This window comes from Amphiprion ocellaris, chromosome 15, assembly GCF_022539595.1.
Source record: "Amphiprion ocellaris isolate individual 3 ecotype Okinawa chromosome 15, ASM2253959v1, whole genome shotgun sequence".
Taxonomy (NCBI): Eukaryota; Metazoa; Chordata; class Actinopteri; family Pomacentridae; genus Amphiprion; species Amphiprion ocellaris.
In genome coordinates, this window is record NC_072780.1 from 5,980,417 (window position 1) to 6,001,120 (window position 20,704).

General features: G+C 38.4%; 1 protein-coding gene and 1 non-coding gene across 4 annotated transcripts in view; both read left to right on the plus strand.

Annotated features, from left to right (window-relative positions):
- The first annotated feature begins 2,389 nt into the window (after positions 1–2,389).
- Positions 2,390–2,461, plus strand: trnah-gug (transfer RNA histidin (anticodon GUG)). Its single transcript has one exon. It is a non-coding gene; the product is annotated as a tRNA-His (tRNA).
- A 4,518-nt stretch (positions 2,462–6,979) lies between these two features.
- LOC111567389 (focal adhesion kinase 1-like) overlaps positions 6,980–20,704 on the plus strand; it is a 71,493-nt gene continuing 57,768 nt past the window's right edge. The window contains exons 1-2 of one of the 3 annotated variants that reach the window (XM_055017898.1): positions 6,980–7,196; positions 9,772–9,921. Coding sequence is in view for 1 of the 3 variants with exons in the window: in XM_055017895.1 (XP_054873870.1) it covers positions 18,153–18,171 (19 nt within the window). In the remaining 2 variants the exon portion in view is untranslated. Of the gene's footprint in view, positions 7,197–9,771; positions 9,922–17,899; positions 18,172–20,704 lie in introns of those variants that run through there. The other 2 variants (XM_055017897.1, XM_055017895.1) reach the window with 2 other exon arrangements.

A 20,704-nucleotide genomic window follows, 5' to 3' on the forward strand; every position in this document is an offset into this window, starting at 1 on the left:
GCCATCTACTGTTCGTTTTGTGAAGTTTACCTTTGTAATATATTTCTGAGATATTTTGTGTACTGCACTTTTTAATACATTTATGATACATTTTGTGTACTTCACCTTGTATTGTATTTATGATATATTTTGTGTACTGCATTTTGTGATATATTTATGATATATTGTATGTTCTGCACTATGTTATTTATTCATGGTACATTCAGCGTACTGCACCTTCATGATATATTTATGATATATTTAGCGTACTGCACTATTATTACTGTACTATTATTGACATGTTTAGGATATATTCCACGTATTGTACTATGTTATGTCTTCATGATATACGTAATATACTGCAGCTTGTGATTTATTTAGGATATATTTAGTGTACCGCATTTTGCTATATATTTCTGATATATATTTAGTGTACTGCACTTTATATATTTATGATATATTTAATTTACTGTACTTTGCCATATCTATACATATGATACATGAAATTGAGTGTACTACACTTTATGATATATTTATGATATATTTAGTATTCTACACTATTTAACATGCTTATGATATATTAAGTGTCGTAAACTTTGTGATATATTCATGGTATTTTTAGTGTACTGCACATCTATCTATCTATCTATCTATCTATGATCTTTAAACCTTTTGACTTTTTAACCTATAGATTTTTCTTTTACATCGGATTTGTGATCAATGCACATCGTTACACACATGCACATACTTGTACAGCTCTATAATGTACACACATAAATACAAATCATAGCACACAAACACCAGATCACAAAGACAGGCGTTATTCTAAGAACTGGAGATTCAGCTGCAGATTAGAAACAGGGATTATGAAACTGTGATTGATGCAGATTAAGGTGGACAACAGAGTGAGCTACAGGCAAGGCAGACTTCATACCCTAACAAGTGTATTGGTTGACTTCTGCTTGTTTTGGTGACACTGACCACCTTTCCCCTTCTGAAACTCCTTTCTACCGTCTTACAGTTATCCAAGGGCAAAACATCTACTCAGTCAAAAGTTGAAGCTGGGTTATTATTTCCATATATTCAGTTTTATTTCCTTCTTATTCCTGTCCCTAAGTCTGTATGCTGGATTGTTCTTTTATTTACTTTGTCCACACGTCTGCCCTGTTAATAAACTATGATGCAATGGTTCAGCACAGACTAAACGTGGGCAAATAAATTGTTGGATAATGTAAATAAAACACACCTTTACAAATTCGGTTCAGTGGCTCAGTTCCAGGAAGGGAATGAGAACAACAGAGAGAAAGAGCTCGCTGAAGTGTCTAATAGAAGGTAAGCTGTTGTGTTAGTTTATATAAATACATACACAGAAAACTTTTGCACAGAAAGTTACTGAGTAAAGGCAGTTTGGCTTTAGGTAAACTAGATTTGCCATCATGAGGTTCAGTTAAGTCAGTCCAGTTACTTTCTAAGAGGCAAATAACCATGAAAAATTTAATTGGAAAAGGTAAAATTGCCATTCATCAACCTGTATATTTCAGTAAAAGACCTGACATTTTACCTTGTATTAGCTCAATAATAATTTTCCATCTGGACTTTTAAATTGTCCTCTCTACACAGATATCATTACAATTCTGCTCAACTGCAAACTTGAAATTATGCCTCATAGCACTACCAATACTACAGACTGTGGTTCAAAAACCAACATCTTATTTTACATTTGAGCTGCTCTTTTTCTATCATCATCATCTTATCTCCTAACAGACAAAGGGCATGGCAGAAATCTCTAGATCAGAATCAAGCTTACTCACACAGTCTGATGCAAGCCTTGGAGCCAAGTTACCAGAGTGTACTTAAAGCGCCAAAACAAACAGAGCTCCTGCGGTTTTTACTTGGCAGAATTGAAAGGGTAACTGAGGGACGTTTAGCATAAATGTCGGTAATATATTTATACGAAAGTAATCCTGTAAAATGGTTTACGTCTGTATGCAACGCCGGCGTGCCCAGTGGCCAGCCGTGATCGTATAGTGGTTAGTACTCTGCGTTGTGGCCGCAGCAACTCCGGTTCGAATCCGGGTCACGGCAGCCTAATGGTGTATTATATTGCAGATGAGTTTATCACATGTCAAGCACTAGAGTTTGTTCAGAGGAAAAAATAAGACAGAGTATGTTACTCTAAATCCAATTATAGCTGTAAACATTCACCTTTACACTGAATAATATTTTAAATGTATTCAATCTTTTTTAAAAATTTATTAGTCACGTATTCTTAATTTAGTACATAACATGCATGTTTCATTACCAATGGCGAAATCAAAACTTTTAAGTGTTTTTAGTTGTCAGTTGATTGGTCAGTGGGCGTCATGACTTGTAGTAGTGACCCAGTTCAAAGGCTGGGATTCGTCGTCCAGCCGTGATCGTATAGTGGTTAGTACTCTGCGTTGTGGCCGCAGCAACCCCGGTTCGAATCCGGGTCACGGCAGTTTTCCCACATTGAGGTTCACTCTCATTATTTGACATGCTTGAGCTGAAGAATTAGGTTATGAATGACTGCTCTGTGGTTCTGAAGACATTTACTGAAAATAGACTCTATGCATTCTGCCAGTTACCAGAGTTACCTCCAGAGTTTTTTTTTATAGGTATGAAAAGTTGAGGCTCAGAAAATCTTGGTGTGGCATATCAAAACCAAAAGTCATAACTGTTACACAGGGTAGGTGAAATCTACGTCATTATGAGAGTTAAGAATCACACACTGATATAACATTGCCGAATCAGTAACTTCTTTCCTTGAGAGGTGTTTTTGTAATGGGTAACTTCGTTGAAAATGATTTCTTGGACACAGATACAATTTGTTATTTTCCATATAAAATTTGATATATTGACAAAAAAAGAAATATCTCTCACGATTATCTCAAAATAATAAAAAGAGCACAATCAAAACAATTTTTGAATGAACTCATTTTATTATTGTTTAGCTAATTAGAAGGTGGTTGTTACTAAATTGGGCCGGTTATTTAGTTGACATTTTAGTGATATCCAGTCATTTTTTATTAATAAGTGATTGTTCACATAATAAATAATTATGGAATTTGTAAAGACATGATCATAATGAACATAAAAAAACATTTTAAAAAATTTTTTTATTAAAAATATATGCAAGATATATCCCATGGACTTCAAAAGTCCTTCAATTATATATTGACCCAGACACTCCTGTGGATCTTTCTGCTGTCTGGAACTGCAGATATGTAATAAACTCAAAGGAAACTTTATTATTGTGTCCATGACATTTACATAATTGAGTACAGACTAAATAACTGAAATACTTCTCTTTATATTGACATGCACTTCAATAAATTTCTCTTAAATTATCATTAGTTGAATGAAGACCCATCTGAAACTAGTCACTGCAACCTTGACTGAAGTAATATCGTAGACTATAAGATTTTGGTTTATTCATAATAAACTGCCATGTTTTATCTCGTTAAAGTAACAGAGAACATTTGCTGTAAAATTTACTCCATGTGCAGTCAAAACCTTTGTGACGTAGAGGTTTCTGCCAGTTACCATGGCCAGCCGTGATCGTATAGTGGTTAGTACTCTGTGTTGTGGCCGCAGCAACCCTGGTTCGAATCTGGGTCACGACAGTCACTTTTAGCACAGTTATAGCACCAGATATAATACAGAACAAAAAATAGCTTCTTCAAACAAAGAGCACAAAGAAAGTGATACCTCCATTAAAGAAAATGCATCGGGAATAGAGCTTGTAGTTAAAGATTAATTCTGTGACCTCGTCAATCTCATACCAACCACTTTATAGATGAAGCAACATATTATTACTAGAATATAGTGATGGAAAAAACAATAAATTAGCCTGAACATCAAGACAAGTGGGCACATACAAGCATAAGAAACCACAAACAACAAACACAAAAAGTCAAAAGCCAAGTATAAGAATAGACCGAGATATAAATTTACTACTTAAACAGATAGCTGTATGGAAAAAATGCTCAAAAATAAATACCACAGTTTTATCCACACATCAAACCATTAGAAAACCACCTCTTCTATACAGGGTTTGCTTGGTGATTAAGCATTTCTCAACTGTCGGCAACAACGGTAAAACAATGTATTTCTGTTAAGACATTAGGGATGTTTGTCACTCCTTTCATCTTGTGTAGAGATGAATTTTACCATCAGTGAGCCTACAAACAAGTTAATTATATCTCAGAGTGTTTGATGTGGTCCTGTGGTGTGTAGAGAGCTCCAGCATCATAACAAATTCTGCACACAATAACACTGTGTGGGACTCCTGTGTCGTGGTGGGTGGCCAGCCGTGATCGTATAGTGGTTAGTACTCTGCGTTGTGGCCGCAGCAACCCCGGTTCGAATCCGAGTCACGGCAAGTTTTCTCAACAGGTTGTAACTTCTATAATTGATGTGGCTCATTAGAGACTTATCAAAGGCTTAGCTAAAACAGCAAATTTACTGACAACTCTTACTCATTGCCATTGTTGTCTCCTGTTCAGAACAGACTCATTGATTTGGTTGACCCAGCAGAACTCATGAGATCAGAGCTTGAAAGGATCGGAAGTTTTCAAAAGCGACTGCAATCCATTTTGACTGTTCTATGAACCGTCCACAAGTTCTGCTCAGTGTGTGTTGCCTTGGCCTTCATGTAGCCCAGATGGGATAGTTTTGTATCTGTTGAATTCTCTCACCACTGTAGGATCTCAGGACCAAAATGTTTGCCTGATGGAAGGATGCAGAAGTCCCAAAATAACCTTAGAGTCCATCTATGAGCTAGGGACTATAAAGCACTAAAAATTTCCCATTAAAGCCAAATGTATGGAAATTTAAACCCTAGGGATACGCAAATATACTGCAATAACAAGCAGTGGCCACCAGGTGTCCTCTTTAAACCTGTGCAGGAGAGAAACAGAGAAAGAGGTTACCTGGAACTGGAAGGAATGACTGATGACCCTAAAGGTGGGAGGTTTGATTCATAATTTAGCAGGATTTCATGTGACTATGTTTGCCATGCAGAAGAAGTACTTGTGTAAATATCAAATGCCAGACCCCTAGGGGTACCAACCCGGCAGGTTCACTGCATTTCAATTATTATAGTTAACTGCAAATTTGTAACAACTGAGACAGGTGTTTTTATTCTGATCCTTGTAGTCCTGTTGAAAGAAATTATTTGATTTTAATTTGTTTAGCTGATTTAAATACATTTAAACCGTGTAATTTTACTTTAACACATTGCAGAAGAACTAGTTACCATTTATTAAAATAATGATTTTTGATGCGGAGACTACACATTGCATGGTTGTGGCCTGTTGTTTTATCTTTTCATTTAAATTTAAAAAAGCGGAAAAATTCAATCCTTAATATATTTTTAAATAAAAATTCTGACAAAAATCTATAAAAAAATAAATATTGAAATACAGAAAAAATATGTAATTTTATGGTCAAATGTTGTAAAAGAATGAATTTTGATGTAGACATATACAGTTATGGCCTGTTTTTAGGGCTAGCATACAAAATAATATTTTTTTTCTATGGTGCCTGTAATTTTACAAAACAAAGAAAACCTACACGTATATATATTATTCATCCTTAATATGCATACTTTATCTTTCAAATAATGGCATATATCTGTAAATTAAGATTTTTTTTAGCTGGTTAAAATACAGAACAAATAGTGAAATTTTACAATCAAATGCTGTAAAAGAACAAAATTTATCGTTGGACATTATTTACACTTTGTCCTCTTTTTTTATAATTTACATGTAAATTAATATTTTTTCCTGTGATTTTACTAGTTATTACCTGCAATTTCACAACACAGTGGAAATCTGTGAAATAAAAGCAAGCTGTTTAAAATATGTTCTCTAAAAAATCTGATTTTTTTAATTTACAGTTACCATTTTAGTTATTTGAGTTGTGGCCAAGCCCACCAGCCAATAGCAGGTCCTACTGATAAATAGCAAATTACTACTAAAAGCAATGTGTAATAATTAAGATTAGTAATACATTTTCCAATTAGAGGGTTAACTTCTATAGCCTGCAACTTGGTGTTTTGTTAAGTCTTTTTATTTTATTAATAAGTGACTGTTTCCATAATAAATAATTCTGGAATTTGTAAAGACATGATCATAATGAACATAAAAAGCATTCGTTTTTAAAAAGAAAAACTTTTAATAAAAATGTATGCAAGATATATCCCATGGACTTGAAAAGTCCCTCAGTTACCTCACTTATATATTGACTCAGTAGTATATTTTGAAGGTTTTTGTACTACAGTAAACATTTTGAATACAGGACCTATAACAGACTACACAGTATGGCTTCTTTCACTTTATTAACCCAAAGTCAGCAAAAAATTCCCCAAATTTATAAAAATTTGCCAAATTTTCAGGAAGAAAATTCCCCCCAAAATTCCTTAAAAGTTTCCCTTGAAAGTTTTTTTTTTTTTAAAATCCCCAAATTTGGCAAGACATAAAAATAAAAAAAATTAAAAATGTAAATGAATAAAAATCTTCAAAAAAATCCTAAAAATACCTAAAGTGATTCTGTATATATCAGTAAAGGTTCTAATATTTTCTTTAAGAACATTCAGAAAAAAATCAACCAAAATCCAGCGAAATTCGGCTCTTAAAGAAACATTTTTTTAAAATTTCTTTTTCTGCACCAAAAATGTCCAAAAATTTCCCAAAAATGCTGAAAATGTGGAAGTTTTCACTGTGAAAATATATTTTTTTTCCACATTTTCAAACTTTAAAACGGGTCAGTTTGACCCCCAGGACGACAGGAGGGATAAACCACTGGTGTTTGCAACTGCTCCTGTTATAGTTTTAGATTTCCAACATTTTCAGTGTGTACACATGCACTCATTCATTCATAGGTTGCAGTTTTTAAGCGCCTGAGGCCAGGCTTTTCCTCCCTCCTCCCTCCTCCCTCCCTCCCTCCCAGCAGCAGCCATATTGGAATGCTGGATGTGGAGGGGAAGCAGGAACAGGCGACGAGAGGGAGAGAGAGAGGGGGAGAGACGGGGAGAGACGGGGAGAGACAGGGCAAGGAGCGGAAAAAAAGCCCTGTACGTAACTAGTCCCAGCTCTACAAGTGAAATAACGGACTGTTTACCGACTGTTTACCGCTTCTCCCGCCGGTAAAGTCGCAGCAAACCTGCCGGACGTCACCTGGAGCAAGTCGACGTGAGTGATGTTGTTTCTTTTTTTTTTTTTGGAAAGGAGGGGAGATTATTTGAACGGCTAAGAGGAAAACTACGGGATGGTTTAACGTTCGTCCTGGCTGTCGCTAGCTGTTTTTCTCCCCCTTAAGTATATCTGGAAATTCACTTACTTCACATTTAGACGGACATAACGGATAAGTTAGCTTAGCTTCACGGCTCCAGAAGTAGTTTTTTCCCCCTTCTTGGTAAGTTGGAGTAGTTGAAAAGAAGGTGACCTACTGCCACCAAACTCGTCGCCACAGTCACATGGAGTGAATGTGGAGTAACGTTGGGTCTAATTTACGGTAAATAGGTGCACCGGATTAACCCACATTTAGCTCCCAAATGTGCCCCAAGTGTTTATGCCGCAATTCGACTCTTGTTACCTGCATTTGCCTCCTTACGAACAACCTGAACTCTTACTTTCTACACTTCAAGGGCCAGTTATGATTCATTTCCTCCTTCAGTTCAAGACCAGCTAAATGCTCCAGTTATCTATGTTTTGGCTACACGACTGTTATATAATGAGATGTATGATTTGATATGACGTGCCTGCACACTCTCGTATTATTTTAATGTTGCTAATAAGCTAATAGAGCAGATCAGGGGGCATTAGCTGCGCAGATACACATTTACAAATGGAAATTAGAGCTCAAGTAGTTGGTCAATTCATTGATTAGTCCACTAATAGAGTAATGACAACGTTTTGGATGAATTGTTCAGGTCTTCCTCAAGCTAAATGCCAATCACTCACTTATCTTTCATATAAAATAAGTAGATTTGCTCTGATTCTCAGTCTTATATAATTTTAAGTTGAATACCTTTGGTTTTTGGATTGTTACAGAGGTATTTCATTGGACTCAAGGGACATTTCTTAGATTTAGTGAATATGTGACTAATTGAATCTACGGAAAATACGCCCTCTTGTCTTTGATAACATAGACAATCTGAAATTGTTGATGCAGGTCATGTATTTTGATCTGCATGTTGTAGCAAAACAAATATTGTACCACAAACAAAGTGTTTTATTGAAATAGAAAGACACTCAAAAGCTCTGTCCATCATCTTAAAAACTGGGTGCTTTGTTCCACATATTCCCAAGTGTGAAATGGCTGTGATGCTGAGCTTGGTTTGCCTACTTCATATTCCAGATGCAAGAAAATGCTAATGAATTGCAGTATCCTGAGGCCACTGACGCTTCAGACCTGCAGTGTACTAATAAGAGTGCAGTCCTGCACACTTATATTTCCATTTCTGAAGCACTGGTTTGTATATTAATGTGATCCAAGGACTGTAAGTTGCAGCTACAACGCAGAGGCTGTTTGGTTCCATGTTTCAGTGATTCAATATTTGATTGAAGTATTCCAAATCCATATTTAATCTCAGTTACTGACAAGCAAAATTAGGTGGTTGTGGTGGCTGACAGTAAATTCCTGTCATCTGAATAATAGCTATTCTGATCAGAGGAAAGTCTTTGCCAGGATGACGTCCTGCGGGCACAGTTTCCTACACTACAACAAACCAGAGTTCAAATGCTTTGTTACATGTGTGGCTTGTGCAAAAACGCATATCTCCAAACGCTGTCAGCTGCAACAGTAAATCTCCTTGTCCAGCTACTCATTTAAATGTACGAGCTTTCTACAGGTTTGAGTTAGTATTCTGAATCAGCAAACCAGCAACCGAGGCTCACATAGCTAATTAGCTTATCCACTTAATGAGCTTGTATTTAGTTAAACTCCAGCTGCATTCATTCAGCTCCCTTACCGTGACCAAGTGCCGCACCACATGAAGAGTGATCTTTGGCTGCTGATTTGTATGCACAGTTTTTGTGGATATTTTGCCAATTTATGCAACTCATGACACACAACAAGGTTAGATATGAAAGTGGTCGGATTTTGATTACATTGAAATTCATCACATTGGTGCATGTTTGAAGCGTGTGGTGATAAGAGCCCAGCCGCTGTCTACTCATTTGTTATCATGAGACTCAAATGAAAGCAGCGTAATCCATTATCGCAAGTAGAAACATGTCATTACAGTCAGTGTGTTGAAAACAATCTTGTTTTGCTTAAAATTTCTGACATACTGCACTTCATTTGACTCTGGAAGATTCCTTGGCCATGGCACTCTACTTGAGCTTTTAGTGCTTCCTATATTTATAAATGCAAATAGCCTTTTGTGATCTATGGCACAAATGAATAAACGTCACACAAAGTAGAATAAATAGCTACACCTTTTCTGACTCGGCTCTGCGGCCGGTCTACAGCAGGCTAATACAGGCGTGGCAGTCGTGGTGTGTGTGGTGTGTGTGTGTGTGCTTGTGTTTCTGTGTCTGTGTAAATTGCAGAGCAGTGCAGGAGGCCTGTATTTATAGAAACACTTGACTACACTCAGAGATCTTACAGGAGCAGTCCTCTACATTGCAGGGAACTCCAGTGTCTTTTTCTTTCCTGCAAAGTTGTCCTCCCTTTTGGTCCATTTATTAATTTTTAAAATTACTTTCTACTTTGTGCAGTCATATACTGTTCTACTCAAGTGTTTGTCTCTACCTTCGACAGGCAGATGGGCAGAAACAGAAATCTGCAGAGGAAGACAAGATTGTAACAAAGCCAGCAGTCAAGTGTCGGTAGATAGCAGAATATGGTGTGACTCATAAGGACTCCAACTACTGATAGCAGTCATTGCAGACACATACTGTGTGTGTGGAGGTATGTAGAGGTCCTGAATAAGAGTATGTGTCCTTAGAATGTGAATGTCATGAGGAATTCATGATACCTAATGAAGTGATTTGTCTGACGAGAGCAACTCTGCTACAGTTGCTTCTTTGCCGTTTGAGTATTTATTTATTTTTTTTTTTACTAAGTTGTGTGCCGTTTTTCTATGAAACAGGGTGGCTGTTTTTTTCCAGTGATTGCCTACTTTGTACCCACTGTGTAAATATATGCAGCTGTGTGGAGGTCTAAACTGTTTTCTCACGTACTGCACAAATCTAAGATTTCTATTTGCAAACTGACCTCAGGAAGGAAAAAAGCATGAATAAACAGTTGAACTGAGGAACTGGTGTTCATCTGTTTGGCGCCTTTGGTTTCATCTGGAAGTCTGGAAAGCACATTGTGTGAGTGTGTAGGCTATATGTAGATGTATGTGTTTGTGCACGTGCTGGCAAAGGTGTCCTTAATCTTCAAATTCGGCCATCTTCCTCCATGAAAGTTATTCCCCTGCATCCTGCATCCTGCATGTGGTTTCAGCTGCGAAGGAAAAGGAGTGTGTGTGTGTCTGTGTGTGTGGTGTGTTTGGAGACAGCAGGCTAAATGAACATCCATTCCCTTTGCTTCTGGATTGGTTGCATTCAGGAAGCATACCCCACACCCCTCCATGCACACACACTTTCAGAGCACTTATTGTACATCCTAAAACATGCTGCGTCCCTCAGGAGCTCAAAGGGAAACGCCTTCTTCCTCTCAGCAGCAGTAGCTCTCTTCAGACTTCTCCTTGTGTTTATGTGTGTGTTGGTATGTGTGTTGCTGTACTGTGATGATGACTGCGTTTACCCAAGATGATTTGTCTAAATGTCTTGGTTTTGTCGGTTGAAAGTTTCTCTCTTCTCCTTAAACGTCGATTAGCAAAATCCATGTATCTAACAGCACTCTTGCAATTGCATTTGTATGTTTGCTAGCTAATGGTTGAGTTATGTAACAAGTTAATAATGCCCAAATGGTGGACAAATTTTTATTGATTTCATCAGCTGGTGCATTGATGTGACCGATTTGATTTCAAATTGAGTAGAAAATTAAGTGTTTCCACTATTATTTCTATTCATTCAGTCATTCTTTGATGTAGAAAATAGTTCCAGAGAAAGACAATGTTGGATTGATGCATTCCAAATTCCAGTTATTGGGATTAGGTGCCAATAAAAGCTTTTCTTGATGGCAGAATTGATTTCATACTGTTAGACCTAATCTATTTGCAATCCATTGTTTGTTCCATGTATGCTAATGATCAAGAACTCCCAACTGTGAGCACTGTGAGTAACGTATTGACAGTGTTAAGTGGTAATTGTATAACAAACACCCTTAAGATTCTATACGCCGATTGTCAAGCTCCCTGCTGTGCGACTTTCCAAGTATTTGGAAAGGAATTCACTGACTTGCTTGCACATTTCAGAGATTCCTGAAGCCTGTGGTGCATTATTGTGAATTATATCAGTTCCACCAGTCAAGATTGGTGTGTCCCTAATTCTTTTATAGAACCTAAACACGAAAGAACAATGTTCAATCAGATGGCTATATACTGTATATTTTTTAATTTTCCCAGCAGTTGAGGTTATGAGCCTCTGCATGAATTTAGGAGAGGACAGTATGCAAGCTGGTTTTCTGAGCTTAACTTCAGATTCAGGCTTTATTTATTATCATATTTTTTGTATTTATCTGCATAAAAATGAAGCAGTGTTCCTCCTAAAACCAAAACGGTGCAACAAAAGTCAAAGTTGTAGCAATAAATTAATAAAGCGATCGTTACGTACATAATAAAACAGATGGTAGTGATGATAAATCACACATTTTAATACAGTTCAATACAGTTTTTCTGTGTGTAGAAAGACCAGTGTAGTGTGCTTTGCTGCATGAACTGAAATTTGCTACAATGGCAGGAAATGACATCATAGTTAATGACTTGTCCCTCCTTGGGGCATGCACACACAAGGGCAGACACCCACACACACACTCTCACACACACACTACCACACACTTGGAGTGTGCTACCTTCGGTCATGTAGGTCACTGGTGCAGCTTGTCAGCTCGTGATGAATGGACCTGAAACGTAGCGATTCCCTCTGGTGTAAAGAAGCACTAGTGTTTGTGGGTTTTTTTTCTATGTGTACATAAGAAAGAGTGCACCCTCCTCCACTGAAATGACTCAACAAACTAATGGAGCTTCTCTTGCCCCTTCATCTTCCCTTGTGCGATGACTGATCTGCAGTCTAGCAAACAACAATTAAAACTGCAGATATTGTAAATGAGTCGCCCCTCTCCCTCTGTGCATGTCGCGTTTGAGCGGATAGTCAGTGTAATTGCATTGCAGTGAGTCAGAGAGGGAGAGAGAGAGAAAGAAGTTATTGTTGGGCTTTGTCATAAAGACAGGAGAGAAAAGATGTCGGAGGAGGAGAAAGCTGGGTACAGAAAAGACAGAACAATTTCTGCTTGTGAGTGTACATGCAGAAAACATTTCATTATCGACTGAATATGACCCAGTCTATCTGTCTTTTAGCATCATGTGTAGGATGTTTAATTTTCAGAGGGTCTATTGTTCAGGGAAAACCCTTGTTTGGTAGGTTTCTCAGACCTCCTACTGCTTTTCCATTTGCTCAGCTGTTGACTGGTTGTGATATCTCAGGATATGTCTCAGACGTTAATGTGGATGACAGTCGGCCAAGGAAACTGTTTAAAACTTCCATCCCTCGCTGAGTTAGATCAGTAGATCAATACCACTCACTAATGTATCTTAAATATGAAGTGGTTGCTGAATCGCCGGAAACGGGTGAAACTGCTAACGTGGCAAAAATCTGCCGGCCAGCACCTTTAAAGCTTACTCGTTAAATCATTATTTCGAGTTTGTCTCATTTATACACTTGATTTTTTTTTCATGTCTTCATATCCAGCTTCAGAGGTTTTCCTGAAGTTGATTCCCAGACTCTATAGTCCAGGGTTTTGCTTGCATAGAGGAATTATTTGTGCATCTAAAGAGCTTTTAGCCAGCACCAAAGGAAACTCATCCCATTTTATTCATTTATTCAAGGCTAATGGACATTTTTATTTATCGAACTGTGGAAAAGAACAGGAAACTGTATAGATTTCTGTCAAATCAGTCAACATAGACTCATTGCCTTTACCATACGTGGACTCTACATGCTTTCTGTTGTGTGTTGTCAGCCCCCAAAGGCTCCAAATTCTGCGCCAGGAAAAAGTCCCCTGCATTAGTCTCATTTTGACCGTAGAGACATGAGTGTGGTATTGACCCTATTTAGCTTTCCACCAGTAAGCGAGTGTGCATTTCCAAACAAAAAAAACGTGTGAACTGTTCCTTTAAGAGCACATTTGTAACTTAACCTGCAAACTCCTGACTTTTGCCATTAGTTCTGATGAAACTCGAGCTAAATTCCTCTGCCATCATTTTAGTTGCCATTTAGATTGCTGCAAAAAGCTTTGGACTCATTAAGATTCTCTCAGCGGTGTCTGATATTTATCTTGGAACACATTGGTTATACTCAACAAGATTAGGTTCACATAGTTTTAAACATTGTCTTCATCATAGATATTGCTCGGATCAATTCTGCTGTTGTGATTACGGGTTGTAAATTCTCCTGCTTTCCTCTCCAATTGTGAAGGTCATTGGGACAGTTACACAACAGCATCTCTGAAGCTGACAGCCACAACTGACAAGGCAGATGAGTATCACCTCACTGCAGCTGTCACTTAAGATTGAAGACTTTCATTGTATTAACTGACTAACAGAAATCTTGACAGTGATTTACAGAGTATGAACACAACATGAATCTTCCATACAGATATAGAGCTTTACTCAAAATGTCACTGGAGCATTTACTTAGTTATAAAGCTGTTATTCTTTGACATGCATCTCAGGCTTTTGGCCACAAACTGGGATTATAGAGTGTCTGGCTTTCAGGTTAAAACTACCCACAAAGAATTTAAGTTAAGCCCAAGACAGGTACTTTACTGAGAGTGAAAGACAGAGAAAGAATGAGACCAAGGCAGTCATCAATGTCTGCTTGGCCAATCATATGACCTCATCTGTTCTCTAGATCCATGCATAGCCACAGACACACAAACACTGTGCACCCACACACCCACAAAAACAAAAAAAGAAAAGCACACAGTCATAATAGATTACAGGGAGAAACACACAGAGATGAGTGGTGAAACACCTGGACACAAGCCATAGGCCTGACATCACACTCAGAGGCTGGAGTGCTCCCATAAACTAGTGTGGCTGAGGTCAGATGTGGGTATAATGCCACAGTGTCTGCCTGTGTGGTGATGTATATGTGTCTGTCTGTGTGATTAGTCACCAGCAGGCGCACTCCTGTAACAAAGGTTCATTGAAGAATAGTTTTGAGGCTGTCTGTCTGTCTTCCTCTCTCTTGTTTTGGTCTGGTAAAATCTTTTTCACTGTTTTTCAGCAGTTTTTACTATAATGTCAGCAAAAGCAGTTGCAAACAGTGGAAAAACTTTCACAAGCTGATTAAAAAAAAAATCCTTTATGAAATATTAGCTTGTCTTTATTTTCTCCCTGCTTGAAAGTGACAGAACCCTTTATATACTGAAAACATTCCCACATGATGATTTCAGGGGTTTTCCTACAAAAAGGAAATGTTTTTGTGCCCCTTTCCAAAAGGTTACAGCACCAAAGATATCACAAGTGACAGAATGAGAGAATAAAAAATGCTAAATGTTATTTAAGGTTTCATTTACTCAAGCGTAATAGATGGTTTTGTTGATCAGATGGTCAGGAAGGTGCATAGATTCCCGTTAAATATGGGAACAGACTTATTTCCTTTAGTGGGTAAAGGTAGGAAGACTGACGATGCTTAATGTTGCATGTTGTTCCCCCAAAAGTCCTTTCTGAGCCAAGAAAAACACTGAATTTGTTTACTTGCTCATATTGTTGACACGTAGATAGAATTGGAGATAGATTTTCAGGCTGAGTTGAACCCCCAGCAGACCCTGTGGTAAATTTACTTAAGGAAAAAATCTTGCAGAATGACAGCAGCAGGATTGCTTTTGGACTTTGTGACATTTAACTTGAAAATGCAGTACCACTAGAGGGCAATGTCAACACACCGTCTCACGAAGCAGGGGCCGCTCACATCGAGAGATGTAAGTAAAGACAGAGCTTAGATCCACCTTCTAAATGAGTCTGAGTGAACAGGGTGTGTGTGTGTGTGTGTGTGTGTGTGTGTGTGTGTGTGTGTGTGTGTGTGTAACATCTTGGCCTACTAATCCAGTGGCCCATTAATCTGCTTTACTCCTGAGCAACTCTCATCTGTCTGTCTGTTTGCTTGTGTGTGTGTGTGTGTGTGTGTGTGTGTGTGTGTGTGTGTGTGTGTGTACACGAGAGAGAGATATCTTTACTCTGCCATAGCTCATTCATAGACTCTGCTGAGTGTCCAGTGAGACCAATATACTGTGACATACTGCGCATAATATTGATGATATAATATCAGTGATAATCAAACCTGATTTTATGGCACTGGAAATGCATTTTGTGGTCTGTTTAAACAGTGAGCAGTCCTTTTTAAAGTTATTATTGGCCTTTTGTTGGCTTGATATGACAGGTTAAGGTACGTGACCACTAGATCTGGCTATTTCCCGCATCCCATTCAATGTCTATGTGAAACTCACCGTGTTGCACGCTGGTTGCGGTGCATTTTGAGCTGCGATCCGGTGCGTCTCCCCGGAGCGAGCAGCAGCTCATTTGCATGAAGTAGACTCGACTGCTACTTTATGCAAATTCGATGCGGTGTGCAGAGGTCTGACGCATCGCAAAACTAGCTGTCGCTGAACTAAAACAAGGACAGATTCAGCAACTGCGCAGGCTGTTTATCGCCTCAACTGCTTTCAGTAATGCTTTTCGCTGAAGTGTTTTAGAAATAAAACAGAAAGTTTGTGACTGAGTTTGTGCTAGTGACTGCTCACCAAGTGGGCGATTTTCAGATGTGACGCGTTTACGTACGGGAAAAATGGATCTAGTGGACATGTAGCATTAGTCAAGAGTCAGATAGGAAAGTAGAGTGAAGAATGGAGGGAGGACCTGCAGCAGAGGGCTGTGGAATTGAAGCCAGGCCACTGCGTTGGGAACTATAGCCCCTGTTTATGGGTCGCCCACGAAACCAGTTGAGCTATCTGGGCATTCTAAACAGTGAACAGTTAATGGTAAAAAATACAGAAGTTGAACTTCTTTGATTATTTACTTTACAAAAATTGGAAACAGCACACACAGTCTTCTTCCAAATTCCCACAGATGTTTCCAAAGCTGGGAAAAATGTAGTGGCTCTACATAATATATTTATTAGTGACATTTTTAATTTGTTTTCATACTTATCTGTTGTCTGACCTGTTTAAACATAGCCACAGCTGGGATTTGGTGAAGTCTGCAACATAATGGCACATCACAGATAAATTGTTCAAGGTCTTTCTGTGTTTACACTTTCTGGCTTTGAGAAATCGTGTAATTTGGGCAATCTAAAAAGAAATAGCATGCCTTTCAAACTTGCCAGAGGGATTTGTGCTTCACACGGTTAATGTGAAAATAAGTTAAATGTTTGATACCATAATAAAAACTTGAGATTGCAGGCAATGGCAAGCAGAATTGGTTATTTCACTACATGGAATGATAATGTACGATTGTCATGCTCCACATTTGGCACAAGATGCAATAAAATTTAAAATTAGGGCAGAATTTCTTTGTAATTTATTGTAAACTGTGAAGTAAACACTGCAACTCATGCTGTGAGTAATGTGAATTTTATTATCTAGCCAGTATCTGTGAGGGTTTATGATTATGGTATGTGCCTAGAAATATGTGAACATGTAGATTTACAGATTTACACATACACATACATACACACAGTGACATATAAACAATCTTGTGCATGTCAATTTTTGGATTGAATTCAGTCTTTTACTTTGCACTGCGTGGACATCTGTGAAGTCTTCATGCAAGAGACTGGTATCCTACGACTTCACTGAGTCATTTTCACAGAGAATATGCCCAATTAAATGTCTATGTTCACATGCTCTTTATTTATTTTTAACCTTAAAACTTCATTTCTTCAAGAACATATTAGTTTCTTCACCATTGTATCTGCTCAGTTTGTTTAGTAATCAGTTGTAATGCTTTATATAGTGAGCAAAGTGCTGAAAATAGTGATGTGTAAAATGGGTGGAGGTGGGTTTACGCTCCTCTGTGCCTCCGCATGCAATTTGATTACAGTGTAATTGGATTAAATGCGTAAAGTCAGTGGAACAAGTGACGGTTAGTCCCCGTGTCTCGCATCTTTCTTTGCTCCAAAGATGGATGATTTCTGAGGGCCAGCGTTGATTTGAGAACATTATATTATGGCTAATTGAGGAGCTCCTCAGGGGGGCATTTGTGTCAGTGAGGCAGAATAGCCAAAGGCAGCTCACACCCACACACGTTTAAATAAGCCACACTCATCTCCCCCCTTGTTATGTCATTCTCAGCGGTGTCTTTTGCCGCTATATTGCTTCCTTGTTTAAATTCTCAGATTTTTCCTTTGGCCTTCTCTCATTTTCCTCCTCCTTCGTCCGTCTTTCTCACGTCTCTTCTTGCAGTTGTTGCATCATTTCTTTCAGTCTATTCTCATGTCCTCCTCACTTCGCCTCCTGTACATCTGGCTCACTCTTTCTCCCCCCCTTCCATCATTCTCCTGGGGGGACAAAGACACCCTTCCCCCTTCCCCTCCTCCCCCATTCTCCTTCCTCCCTTTCTCTCTCTGGATTCCCTCCCTCCCCCTTCACGATCATAGGCTGCCGACTGCTCCTCTTTCCCTCCCACCCACCATCCATCCCTCCCTCCCTTTACTCCCACTACTCGTGCTGCTGTGTATCTGTGTGTTTGTGTAGTAGCTGTAGTTGTAGTAGAGGGAGGAGGCGGAGGAGGCCAGACTGTAAGCTTAAGTCGACATTAGCCATCATTACTGAGTTAGCTGGCTAGTACAGCGCTAGCCCAAAGACCACAGGAGCCCGGGATTTTGGCTTTTCCCAATTTAGCTGTCTTTCAAAAGAGGATTAGAGCTCTTCTGCTTCTCTTCTCTTCTCTTCTCTTCTCTTCTCTTCTCTTCTCTTCTCTTCTCTTCTCTTCTCTTCTCTTCTCTTCTCTTCTCTTCTCTTCGGGATTGTAAATGGAAGGACTATACCATGGTAAGGCTTTTTATCATACTGTATTCTGTGTATGTGGGTAGTTGTATGCATGACACTATGTATAAAATAAACCACATTTGTTTTCTCTTTCTGTAGACTGTAAAGTCAAAAATAATTGTTGTGAATTTGTGTGTGGCCACTGCAGTTATATGTGTTTGTATCTGTGTCAGTGCATTTACTTCTTCTGTAGTTTTTGGTTTCTTGCTTTCAATACTGTGGTTGAAAAGTATAATTTGAAAAGTACTGTTGATAGAGACAGTTGCGGTATTTAAAATGATGATGATAAAGTGATTGTAGAAGAAACAGTGTAAATGCAAAAGGAATGTTTAATGAAATTTACCAGTGGTTATGGTAATGATGTTGAAGAAAAATAGAGGGAGAAGGGTGGTAAACCTTTAACATATACATATTTACAAACTAAAACTAAAGCTGAACAGTTGACAGTTGACAATTTTAATTGCTATGATTGTTTAAATCACAGTTTTTTAAAAAACCCTCATTTACCAATATTTTATGGTTTTTCAGAATTTAAAATGTGATCGTTTCTTTGCGTCTCTCTGCTTTATATTATTATAAACATCTTGGTGTAAGGGGGAAAGCACAGACTTTCTAGGCTCTTGATGAAATTAATAATTTATTAATTGAGCAAATGAATGGGAGGTTAATCAATAACGAATGCAAGCTACTTGCAGCCCTCGTTGAAACCATTTCAGCACTTACGAGAACATTTGAAGCCCTATTCTATTCTGTTCTGTTCTGTTCTATTCTAAAGGCGATGGAACTGTTTGGTTGCCTGCATGTAGGAGGCTTCAACTTCAAATTTTCATGTGCAGTGAAGGGGGTTAACACTGCCTCTGTGCACTTGTGTGTGTGTGTTTTTGTGTTGTGTGTGGGAGGGAGTCAGTACGTGTGAGGCAGAGATGATATGTGTGTCAAATTAGCGGGTTGTGTTTGAATACAAATGTGCATCCAGTGTGGGTCCCAGTGTTGCCCTCGTGACTGTGCGTAGCAGTTAGTGTATATTTGTGTAGGTACGTTCACGCATTCCTGTGTGTGTGTAAATGCAGGCATGAACTATCAATCCCCCTGTGACGTTTTGTTTCTAGGTTAGATCATCTATATTTCAGCATGTTTTTAATAATTTGATCTTGGCTCATAATAGATGGAAATTTGCTAAACTATTGGCACAGTTTGCTACTCCCCTCCTTCACACATGTGCAGACACACATACATGCAAACCTTTACCTGCCTCACATTCAAACAGTTCAGGTGACACTCTGATAAATGTGGTATTATGACCCTGGAGTTGCCAGTAACAAGTTCACAAAAAAGGTAGAAGCAATAAAAGCACACGTACTATTTTATTTTTTTATGTTTGGATCAGTGGGCTTTACAATCTGTATAACATAAAAGACCCTCTGTCTAACACATATAAAAATTCATAAAGTAAATAAAATAAATATATATCATCATATGAAGGACTGGAGTCGTGCGTATTCTTAGTTGTTTTTTCTGTAGTTAATTATGCATTTTAAGGTGCATTAGCATGGTCTAGCACAAGTCAACAAAGTTCTGCCATCCTACAGCATAGAGCGCAGCCACTGAAGGATTTGGGTTCATTGGCCAATCAGGAATGAGAACACATTTTTAGCCTTGTAAAACAGCTCCCCAGCGTTTGCTCTCACGCAAGATAAAAGACACATTCAATATTTAATGCTGTGTTTGATTTTCATCTTACTCAACAACATGTTTTCACTGCAAGTGTAAATGTACGCTTAAGCCCACAGCTGGGACTGCAATTGCACTTTAATTGGTCATTTTGTCTGTCGGATTTGTTTCATGTTTTTTTTTCCTTTTAACACGTCCAAATAAACAGAAACTGCAATCATTTAAAACTAATTTTAAAGCTTATGCTATCTCACCAGTTCATACGTCCTAAATCTCGAGTTGAATTATGCATAGTGTTTCTGGTCTGAGGGTGATACATTAACATGCGTGCCGCTCCAGTAAGCCGGTTAGATTTATCACTGCACCTGAACGATGCACACTTGAGCGAATGTGTGTGCCACAGCATGTGCGCTTTTGTAGATAAATGTGTATGAGCAGTCATGCGTCTACATGACCTTATTATGTTGCAAGCGTGTAGGACTTATCTAGAGTGTGCATCATCTGTGTGTATGTGCGTTTGTTGTGTGTGCAGTGCATTGTATTTAACATGTGGCAGATTTAGAATAATTGCTTGATGTTTGTCTAAATGTGAATAATGACATGTCATGTTTTTGACGCTTTTTGCTCTAAAATGAGTCATGAAAAACTGCGACTTGTCCTCCACTTTATAACAATATTTGTGTCAGTGTAAAGCACAGATGAGTCACTGTCCAAGTCAAAGCTGTGCTCACAAAGGTATTTTCAAGGACAAAATCAGGCCTTCTGTGTGTGTGTGTGTGTGTGTGCAATCCTGGGCATTTGTATACATGTGTGTATGTGTGACTGGCAGGTGTGATTGGAGCCTCAGGCGTTACGTTGTCGCATC